Source organism: Spea bombifrons, chromosome 2, assembly GCF_027358695.1.
Source record: "Spea bombifrons isolate aSpeBom1 chromosome 2, aSpeBom1.2.pri, whole genome shotgun sequence".
NCBI classification, from domain to species: domain Eukaryota; kingdom Metazoa; phylum Chordata; class Amphibia; order Anura; family Pelobatidae; genus Spea; species Spea bombifrons.
Window position 1 is genome coordinate 91,504,390 of NC_071088.1, and position 11,786 is coordinate 91,516,175.

The following is an 11,786-nucleotide window of genomic DNA, read 5'->3' on the forward strand; positions in this document are numbered from 1 at the left end:
AGAATAGATGTAGACAGACCCGTGCTACGTGTATTATAGATGTGGGTATATACTGGTATGTTTGGGTATATGTACAGTTCTTTCTGCATATCTGTATATCTGTGTAGCATTACTGTGGATTGAATCTGAACATTAAATATAACACTTATACAATCTTATGTGCTTAATGTAAACTACGATGAAGAACAAACCTAGGATTTACATTACCCATACAGATTTAAATGCACGGGCTGGAAAATAATCATTTGCTTGGAGTTCAGAGAAAAATGCTATAAATGTCCGTTTCTACTTAACGCAAACGTACATGTCAGTAGTCAGAATGTCCTCCCTGACAGCCCTCAGTCTGCTGGACATTAACACATTTTCAAGTGTCAGATTCTATATCCTTCAATACCTTTTGGAGGTGCCCAAGCAAAGTCTTTTGTGAATATCTGCTTTTACTTAAAGAACCAAATTAGCAATTTTGCAATGTAACATACACATATGTGATGTAGTTTCTTGATATATTCATTACACATATGTCCGTGCTTTCGAAGCATATAATCGAATTTGCCACATCGTTTACCATCAAGGTTGCAAATGGTTAATTGCCCCCATACTGTTCTATACTGTGCTTATTCCTGCACACATTAATAGAAGCATTAAAGCTTTTATTATGTTAAGGCAAGTGCAACATTATCGAAACGTGGAGCTATAAACACATAAAGTCACTAATATAGCTCAACTGTGCGATACGCAATTTCCTAATAAGTAGCTTGAAAAAAGCTGTAAAATCTTATGAGCCCATTTGCTGTGATGAGAAAAGCCCCCCAAATGCATCAACACACTTGTATTTAAAACAGCACATTATTTGCCTGAGGAGTATTTATACAAGCGAACTGGGATTCATTCTGCTAGCTTTCATATCTCGCTGTCCTGGAGTCTTTCATTCCTACGATGCCATTTCTACCTTCTGCATAATTCATTTCATTTGGATAGCTCATCAGACACTTTCCATATCGAAAGTACTATTAACTGTTCAAGTGCTCTCCATTCTTACAGCCAATTTATTCCATTTGGATAAAAAACACTTCCACAAAAATCATGGCATAAGATTTAGGAATATCTGGTAAGCAAATAATCAATGGCGGTAGAGCTGAGAACAATACAAATACCGGATTTGCTTCTTTTTGTGTCCTGCTTTTTTCCTATATAATGTCTGTTTATTTACTACACCTTACCATCTTGGGTATAATACTCATGCGTATTTTAGAACTAGATTTTCAGAAACAACTTTACATAGAGGTCATGCTATTTTGTAGTTGTATGCAACATGTGCCTAAAAAGGGGGAAATCGTGTAAACGTGAGATTTCACATAATGTGCATTATTTGATTTCAAGAGAGCTGCCTAGTATCTTTCACTTCAAAGCAGATCTTTATATAGTAATGAAGGCATTAGCAACCATGGAAAGCAATGACATCATTAGGACTTAATGGATATCGATGTAGCTTGGACAGACATATTGAACTTACGCAGCAGAAGAGAATGAACTTCTGATGCACTATATGACTGCATTGATCCCATAGCTACTACAGGTCTAAAAACCTAATATTAGTCAATAACCAAGCTTAGATTATTCAACCAATTACGCATAAAACAGGCATCCTATTTCCTACTTATTAAATGATCATTCAATGCTATATGTGTAAAGTATACACCACCATGCTGGGTCAACGTTGACAAGGTATCTTAACGTTGATTGACTTTATTGCTGCATTGGGATGCAAGAAGAGCAGAGATGCAATATTGGGATTACGTGTTTCCATCAGTCTCCATTCCCAGTACCTGTAGCAAGAACTATATTATTCTGAATATACACAGAAAAAGAGGAGGCTTTTGTGAGTTTTTTCTATGGAAAATCTAATAGCAGTTCCTACTACGTTCAATGTGGCATTCACAGCAGACAGAGGAGAACATACAAGGTGCCATACTAGCGCTTCATACTCTGCTCCTCACACATGGATACATGCCCAGCATGTCCCTTTAACTTGTTTGTCGTAAAATACGTGAAGGCTTATGAAGAGACATATGGTACATTGGTATGCATGCCAGATATCACAGTAGCTTATATATCCAAAGGCAAATTATACAAACTTTAAAAATAATGTCTTAAAATCCGCCAACATTTTAAACTCTATAACAGCTGACATAAGTAGGAGATTTTCATATTACATTTACTGCAAGTATTGGAAATTGTTACAAGACAGAAAACATTTAGTATTAAAATTAGGAGCATATAAAATCTTTAGATTGTTTCCTATGGCATCAACTGAGTGACCATCATAGATGGTCGTTAGCCTGGTTCCATGGGCAATAACTCATGATGATCATGACGCATCATGGTTTTTCTTTAGATGGCAAAAATGAAAACACCGGTATTCACAAGAAACTGGAAGATTTCATATCTCAGATAATGCAATATCAAGAGGAACAGAGGACTCAGCAACAAGTGAGTGCCACGCTAATGATAATTGCACAGTGGCGATCTGTATCATTCTGTCTGAACTACTAGAACTCATTCCATCGAGGCATGTCAAGATTTCTGTGCTTCCAAATGTGCTATGAGGCTTGCACATGCTACCGACTGCTTTTGTAATTCCTAAATGGTTTTTAGTGCTGTTAACCCTTTGCATTAGTCCAGATACGTAACTTGTATTAACCAAACTGAGACATACATTGTTAAATCATACTGTAATGTTTGTGATAGTCTGTCCTCCATGTTTAGTTAAGCCGTGGAATACGTGGTGAAAATTGTAACTTTTTGTTAAGCTTTTGATTTTCTCTTTGAAAAGGCAGTCCAGGAGTACCTAAAGGAAATAGCTATGTTAAGGTCTCATCAAGATAAATGTCCATCTGAAGAGGAAATAAAAGACATTTCAAGGAAGCAGCTTGATCTCCTTCAGCAACTGGAGAGGCTGATGCCGGCTAGCAACATTCAGCAGAAAAAGGAAGGTTAGTTGTGTCTTGACAAATATGCCATCGATTTTGTCTCTGTGCATAGATCAAAAATGTTGCCGTTTCTACATCAAATCATAATTAGTATTTATTATATAATACTATAATATTTAATCTTTTCCAACAGTTTATATTGTGAATCGGAATGCAAAAAATAAGCTATTTTCTTCCTTATGATTTGTCAGTTTTAGGTAGTTTAAACAACTCATGAATAATGTAATGTAATACAAGTGCAGAAACCCACCAGGAGAAAGAAGGCGACACAAGAGACAGGAAATATAGCCATTCCATTATATAATGTGGCCTTTTTTCCTACCCCTAGTACTTCTATAATATATTTGCCAACAGGTGGGAGTATCATTATGTGGCATTATGTGGCAGCCTTGTGATGTCGCTCATCCTAATTATATCCCAGATGTGATATGTCTATATTGCCACAGAACTGGCATTCGAATGCAGTATCATTGGACAGTATGCCGGATCATTGGACAGTATGACAATTCTAGGAGCACCCTGGCAAGTGCGGTCAAAGTCCTGCTGTGGAATACCTGGACCAAAAATGATAGTTGGCCGCCATATTGATTGCAGATACCAGACAGCCTACGTATTACTGATTACTGATTATGATTACTTCTTAATTAACGTTGTTACCTGCGGGCACCACTTTATAAATGATTTGGACCTTAATAACTACATCACTGATTTGTGCCAAGAAAATTCAGATAATAATATACATAATAATGTTATGCTATATTTTATCTAGTTCTGTAACTTTTTAACTCCCTACCATACTCTTTATAAATGAAGATTGAAAGGGGATGATGGCAAGCTGGAGATGAAATAACCTAGATTGGTAGTTCTTTGCTCTCTGCTTCCTGTGTAGGATATTTTTGGCCATTAGCAGAAGAGCACAATCTTGCCAAATAAATGTTTTTTGGAAGGTGGTACAAAATCAGTAGTTTGGAAAAACAGCAAACAATTCTCGGTAAAATGTAATTGTAATGTGGATCCAGAGAGATGCCTGCATGCCATAAATTACCAGTGCCAGTTCACCGTGTAACATAATCCACAGCTCTGTTTTTCTTTGATTAAAATTGAAGAGATGCTATTTGAAATTGAGCAATGGCAGATGCTGAACTTGGCCCCGTTCATCTGGGGTCTCGCAGACAGGGAAAGGATTATGGATAGATTGCGTGCTTTTAATTTCGCTAAAATGAAACTTACAGTTTAATGAACACGGTCTCCTTAATTCACCCGTGATGTCAGAAAGTTTACTGGATACAGCTACCTAAAATCTAATCAATTTTGGCTCTTTTGAAAATTTGTGCACTTCATCAACTTCAAGTGACCCTTTGTTGATGTGGCAAGTATCCTAATTATGAATTAAGAACATATTAAATCCAGTGTGTGAACTTTTAAGTTAATTACTAATTATTTAGATAATTAATTGTATCATTATTATAATTAATACTTTAGTTAATTAGTGAACTTTTTAGTTCATTACTTTCCTGGAAATCTGTATGCAGATGCTATACATTAACATGATAGAAAAGTGGCAACAGTGAAAGGAAGTCCCATATAAAATGTATTCTTATTTCCACCATTTGTTTTGGTGAATACATTTTCTGATATGTCCTGATATACCTTTTAATGTGCTTACATGCGCCCGTTAGTGTTTGCGATATAAATCTGTGCTTGGTCTTTGATGGCAGACTATGCATTTTTGCTCTTTATGCTAATGTGGTGTTTTTTTACCACCATATAAGATGTATTTTATGGACAATAGGACATCTAAAAATGGACATAGTCCTCCTTAATTCTGCATATGTCTTTAAAGTCTTTTTTTTCTCATGTAGCAGCTGCATTGCCACTTCTCATTTAGCTTTCCAAAGACTTCAGAAGATTAGTCCCCATTACGAGAGCTAATCCGTATCTTAGTAGCACAGGAATAAATATAACTGAGTCTTGTAGGATATCATTAAATACAAAATAAAAATAAAAACCCAAGAGGAATAGTTTGTTCTTGCAAAATGGAACCTGCATGATAACAAGCAATACACGTATCTCCATACAAATACTAGTTGCTACACAACTATGTATCAGTGAATGATGTCTTGGGGTATCTTGCCGCTGCTGTTTGGGGCTTTACCGAGACCTTTTATATGACTTTATGATCTATTGATAACTATTTATCTGACTATGGCATAGTATAGAGATAAACATGTATGTTTTATCTAAAGAATTTATATTCTAAATGCATTTTTCTATACACATTATTAGGCTCTAAAACTTTAGGTTTAGAGAAGAACAGCATTAGGGAAAGAAAGGGCTTTGGATCCCAAAGAGAAGGTATCTCTTTTAGAGGAGGACACTTAGGAGGTATGAAGGCACACGTTGGTTAACTTTTAGAAGCAATGGGGGTAGCAATAAAGCCCGTTTCATTCCTACGCTCAATAGTGTATCCTGAAACAAGGAATGAACAAGCTTGCAGTAAGCATGCCTTAAGTCTGTGATTATGAGATTGCCCAATGGATTTCTCTGGATTTGTCTCTTTTTGAAAGTGATTGGCTTCCCTAAGACCTGATGAGAGATCAGACAGATGTCAGTGTTCACCTACTGTGAATCACCAACTGTATACACGTGGTTTATCCAAGAAGAAATCTTTTCACAAGCAAAGGATTGGCCCTGCTGCTGTAATATGTGTGTTTTTTCAAAGCAAGATATATCTAAATCCGCGCTACCAGGCAATGGAAAAGGGCTTCTATTATGGATATCAAACTTTAAATCCCACACTGATAAAAGTTCTATGCTACAACTTACTTTAAAGGAGTAGAAGCTTTGTCAAAACAGAGAGGTTATTTGGGGGAAATCCTTTTTCTGAGTCCAAGCAGTGTTTTGGGATGAGCTAGGTCACTGATTTTCCAGGAGTGCTATGAGGCCAAACTAATTCAGAATTCATTCATTCACTCAGTGTTCCAGCCTGCCCAATGAATCCCATTTAAGGACAGATGGTATGGAAACACTGGAAGTGTGTTCTAGCAATGTATGCAGGACATAGCTGCTATGTGCGTTTGGATTACTTCCATAACTTACTCATGAGTATGATGTTAAAGTGCGATCTTCATTTTATTAAAATGTCTATTTAGAGAATCATTGAATTGAGTGCTTTGTGTACAAAATTATCTTTTTACAAACATACCCAGTGCTTCTTCTTGTGGTAGGGAGGTCGCTTCCAACCATCACTGGCATTCCTGCAATAAAGCTGCAATGGTACAATCACACGTGTAGGTAGCAATTAAGTTGTTGTTTTGTATACAGTATATGCACTGTACATCTTTACACACTAAGTATTAATGTTAAATTGTTTTAATTGCACTTTTTTTTACATTGTATACTTAAAACATGTTGAAACATTTTGACTCACAGAGGTCAGTAAAGATCAAGCTGCTATGAAGCAACAAAAGCCAGGCAACGTGGATGATAGCCCACTGGTTCCCAACCAAAAAGTTATGGCTCTCTGCACCTATAATGGATGGTATGAAGAAGGTAGGTTTAATGGATGATGCTGAATGTCTTTTAATAGTTTCGTAAGCTGGTCACAGAATACAATTTTACCCGTGCTCTTGAATTATTTCCATCGTTACCTACATCCAGCAGTGTATTTATATTGAGAGGTCCCCTATGTCTGACCCAGGGCAGTTTCTTACCTCTGTAGCCATAATTCTTTGCTGATCAGCGCCAGTAAATGATGTCATATCTGTTAGGAGGGCTGCTGTCAGCCTAGTCCAGAAAAGACTGCTGTCTGTATCAGATTCATTAACAGAACAATCAAAGTTAGAAAATTAGGGTACTATGTACTATATACTTTGTACATTGTAACTATAGTCTATAAAGCAGATACTTAGACAGACTAGATGGGGAAATGGTTCTTATCTCTCATCTATATTTCTATGTAACAAATGACACAATTCTGCTAACATTTCTTAGTTTAGCATCTTTTCACCGAGGAGACTGCCTTGATAAACATCACTTTATGAACCTAAAGTGTAAGATGTCAGAAAGATGTCATGCTAAGCTTAGAATTTGTCATATTACCTAGTAAAATAACATTGTATGAATGCAGTACTTGATTTTGATCAATCAACTCCTTGTAGGATCCATTGTTCATGACTGTGGAGACCAGAGTTACTTTGTACAAATGTCCTCTGGTGAGATGTCAAGGATGTGGAAGGAGGATATATTTAGTGATACTGATGACTACGAGAAAGATATACAGGTACAGTGTTAAAGTGTGGTAGGAACTGTATAAGGTTAATGCTTCAATCAGCTTTTTTTGGGAGACCAAAATAAATACTTCCTTTAGACAAAGAAACCAGTGGTGTTTTTGCACATAAAATGACTTTGATTACGTTGGTGTCTCCATGGCATGCTGCTTAACACATTTATGAGAACACAATGTTATACTTGCTCTCCAGAGAGAACACTTCTTGGAAGATTACCTGCATCACAATTGCTCAATTATGTAAACATCTTTGACGGACATTAACCATATCATTGATGTAAACCTGACAATCGCAGGCTTTTTTTTGTAGCCGGGTGAACTATCATGTTTAAGAAGAGGCTGTGTACAATTTCGCAAACTCATATTGAATGACAGTGTGAAATTATAGGGTTTATACTATGTATGTTCTATAATCTCTCCAAAAATAAAGGAATTTAAGTTTTGAGATTTTGTGAAACTGCTTGCGTTCTTAACTGTAACTGTATCACTATGTAACTGTACAGGGCCAGCCCAAGAATTAATGCCGCCTGGGGCGAAGTTTAAAATGAAGTCCCCACCCCCCTGCCGACACCGGGTGTGTGTGGGGGGGGCTAGGCGGCATTTTAAACTTCGCTGACGCCATTATCTACCCCCCCCGGTACTTACCTTTAAACAATCCTGCGGCGAGTCTCCCTGCTCTGCCACGGTGCCGACTTGTAATGCTGACAAGCTGGCACCAAGACCGAGCTATAGGGCAGAGGAGAGAGAGGGGCGCCGAGCGGGTAAGCGAAAACCACTCGGCGCCCCTCTCTCTCCTCTGCTTCAAAAAAATAAAAAAAAAGCGCTTGGGGCGGCAAAGCGCCCTGTAACTGTACTGAAAGCTGTCATCTAGGCTTTTTGTAAAAAGACACGGAGACCTATTCACGCCAATGATAAAGCATGCAGGTCTTAGTGTAGAGTGAAAGTGGAACTCTGTTTAATAAGTATATTTTGGGTCTCCAATATGATCACATCATTTAATTTTTTGAATAGGCATAAGCAACACCTCAATCTTGTAAATTTAGCCTTATGATCTGACATTTGGCCATGTTTTCACAGGAAGGAGAGACGGTAATCGCACCTTATCCACAACATATTGGTAGTTACTGTCCCGCCATTGTATTGAAAGTAATGGCGGACTTTAAACTGATGGTAAGATGTATTATTGCTGGAAAGGAAATTAAAGATATTTCTGTCTTTTTGGTTTTGTTGCATGCCATTATTGTTCATGGAAAGCAATGGCTGCTACTTCAATATGTTTTGTAGGGAAAATATGAGTCCGTCCACAAAATGAAAAACCTTGAAATCAATCAAAAATTCAGAATTAGAGGCTGGCATGCCTAAAACTCTTAATTTCTAACATGATTCAAACCTGTTAACCTCAGTGGGTTACATTGGCCTAAACCTAGATTAGTACAGCAGGTAATGTTAGTATACAAACTGAGCAGAAAGCATAGAGAGTAAAGTCACCCTACTGCTGATCATAGTGTTGGAGGTATCTCCCACACATAATGTTTATTGCGATTGCTCATGTCTCTTGATCTTTCCCATTTATTTTTTGTTTACGGCAGGTTCAGTATTATGATCACACTGAAGATTGGGTGGCAAGGGAGAGGGTGTACTCTATGAGCCGTGAAAGATACGAGCGGGACACTGCATACATCTTGGAGTGTGAAAAGAGATGGCTTGGGCAGGCAGTGGTGGCCAGGAACAATGAAACTGGGACATTCCATCTGGGTAAAAAACCTTCACAGTGTAGCATTAGTCAATGAACCATTGGGACATGTTTGCAATATGCTTGGTTTAGAGCTACTGTGCTTTATTTCCTGTTCTTAGTGAATAAGATATCTTGCCACCACTTAATGGGACAGGTCCTGTCTCTTCAAGTCATCATTGGTGTCCTTGGTTTATTGATATTGTAACAAAGGTAGTGGAAGAATGAGTTAAGTATATTAACTATGTAGGATATATCATCAATAGGGCAAACCATAACTCATTTCTATGGCAGATAGTAATGTTGTATTGCATGAAGTGTAATGATCTTGATACCACAATTCCAAATTCCAGACTGCAATGCCAACAGCTTTGTCCTATAAATTGTACTTAAGTTTCCTACACAATCTCTTTTGGTGTCTCCTCACTCGGACTCTTGGAGCCACCAAGCTATATGATTTAGGTGCTTGCTGAGTCCTTGGGAAGTTAAACCTACTGGGAAAAGTGTCCGTTTATTGTTTATGAAGCCATGTTTATAAGGAGGCTGTCCGTTAATATAACTTTTTTCAGAGCTTTACAAAGAACTTTAGAAATGTTTTTTAAAAAAATAGATATTTCAGTTATTAAAAGTTAAACATAAAACTCTCAGCCGTATAACATCTGTCTGTTGCAAGAAGGGTATTCTAAGTAATCTTAATTTGCCTTTATTATTTTAATGATGCTTATGCCTATATCTGAAATTAGAGTGATTAGAGGTTCAACTCATAACATTATTACATACATTTATTGATTTATTAAGGGAGCCTACTTGAAGCTTCTTGGCTACCCCTTTGATCATGTGGAATATAAAACGTGTTTCTGTCCTCTACATTTTTGTAGCTGTTGCTTCAAAATTGCTGGCACTTTGCAAATTATGTATCAGGTAATATTCACACTCTGCAAAATGATTTATGACCCCTTTGTGCATGCCTCTGAAATATGTTGTCAGTAGGAAGATAATAAAATTAGCGTTGTTACGCTAAAGAGTCCAGTCCAGTGGAAAATACTTGCTCCATCAGTCCATCCTATGAAAATGATAGATAATGAAGCTGTTTTCCATTTTGTATATTACCACTTAAGGCTCTTACTCAATCATTTACCTTTGCAGCGGAAGTACAGAGGCGTGTTGGTAGCGGCAGACAGTATGCTATTTGTTGGACCGATGGCAGTATGGCTATTCAAGACATAGACTGGATATTCGGGAAATTCAGCCAGCCCCATGTTCTAGATATTGGTCATCACATCTTGACTTTAGCTTCTCCATCTTCACTCACTTTTCTACCTGGTGTCATCACTGGAAGCAGCGGGAAGAAACTGCATGTTGAGTTTTGCAATGGAAAAAGGTTGGTAAAATCTTATGACCAGGGACATAGTTCTTTGGTTTAGATAGCTGGGTGAGTAGATGTTCTGTTTTCCCACCTAATATCATAAATAGGACCAATCTCCACAATTAATTTGTTTTAGGATGTTTTTCCTCAGTCCCAAAGATCTAGAATTAGGTTTTAAGCTTCTGATGATTGTCCTCTGAACCTTTTATATCACTTTGTGTTAAGTGTTTGTAGTTTTCTGAAGGAGATTCATCCATTACAAATGTTGGCCTTTAACACACACAAGCACACGTAAACCTGACAATAGGCAGATGTATGGTTTAACCTGAAGCAGTTCCTTGTCGTGACAGTCAGGCCCTGTCACAGGCCAAAAGTTTGAAGCGTGTATGAGTTCGCTGACCATGTAATAACATAGCGTCATATTCTGAACAGTGTTCCTTCTGGGTTTGTGTCCTTCAGCTGCCAGAGCGTGGAATCCCATCACTGTTTCGGCCTCTCAGAGAGCAAATTTTACAGCGCAGTGCAGTTTTACCACCAGCACAACCAAAGAAGAACTACAGATGGAGAAGACACAATCTCTGAAAATGAAGATTCACATTCGGACATCTCATCTATTACATTAACATCAACTGATTCAGATGAAGACATTTATGATTAGAGGTGGAGATGTTATATAAATGTATAGAACAAAGCACATTTACAGATTTACTTCTGTGCCTGTACACTTTTTATCAAAATAAAAATGGTTTTGTCATTATCCCATTATTAATACATAATATAGTTTATCTGTTTGGTATATGAATCATTTATATTTTTTATGATATTCATATAATAAAACAGTAAATTATGCAAAATATCACCTCTGTTTAATTCTGATATGTAGTATTGTACTGTACGTATTCTCTCTCTTCTCTCTCGTATTCTCACATGGGAACCATATTTAAGAAGATTTAACTACAAACAAACGCATAATGTACATACATACATACACACACGCACAGATATGATTAATGAGAATAATCACATGCGTTCACACATATATATCCTACATAAATACATACACACACCTGTATACACACTGACTGCCATAAACAGAAATCCCAGCTCCTACCTGCAGAGTATCTCTCTTCCTGAAGCTGCAGACTGCTGCAGATCCTGAGACAGTAACTCTGAGACTTGCCATGCAGCCTCCCATCTTACTGACTGCGATATGTGACTAGAGAAGGAGCTTCTTAGTGGTAGATCTTGTCACAATAATGCAGTCTGTCTCTGTGTCTCTGCAAATACCCCTGCTGCAGGTAAGGTACCCCTGCACCAAGTGAGCCCTCATCTAACCTCCTACATCACCCAGCGCAACAAGTACCGTATGCATGCTGTGCAGCGCAGGCCAATATATAAATTACACTGCAG

General features: G+C 37.5%; 1 protein-coding gene across 1 annotated transcript in view; it reads left to right on the top strand.

Moving 5' to 3' along the window:
- VWA3B (von Willebrand factor A domain containing 3B) overlaps positions 1 to 11,034 on the top strand; it is a 53,279-nt gene extending 42,245 nt beyond the window's left edge. The window contains exons 28-35 of the mRNA XM_053455991.1: positions 2,396 to 2,490; positions 2,834 to 2,993; positions 6,423 to 6,542; positions 7,151 to 7,272; positions 8,356 to 8,448; positions 8,868 to 9,033; positions 10,157 to 10,391; positions 10,836 to 11,034. Coding sequence (XP_053311966.1) covers positions 2,396 to 2,490; positions 2,834 to 2,993; positions 6,423 to 6,542; positions 7,151 to 7,272; positions 8,356 to 8,448; positions 8,868 to 9,033; positions 10,157 to 10,391; positions 10,836 to 11,034 — 1,190 coding nt within the window. The remainder of the gene's footprint in view (positions 1 to 2,395; positions 2,491 to 2,833; positions 2,994 to 6,422; positions 6,543 to 7,150; positions 7,273 to 8,355; positions 8,449 to 8,867; positions 9,034 to 10,156; positions 10,392 to 10,835) is intronic.
- Positions 11,035 to 11,786: the final 752 nt, after the last annotated feature.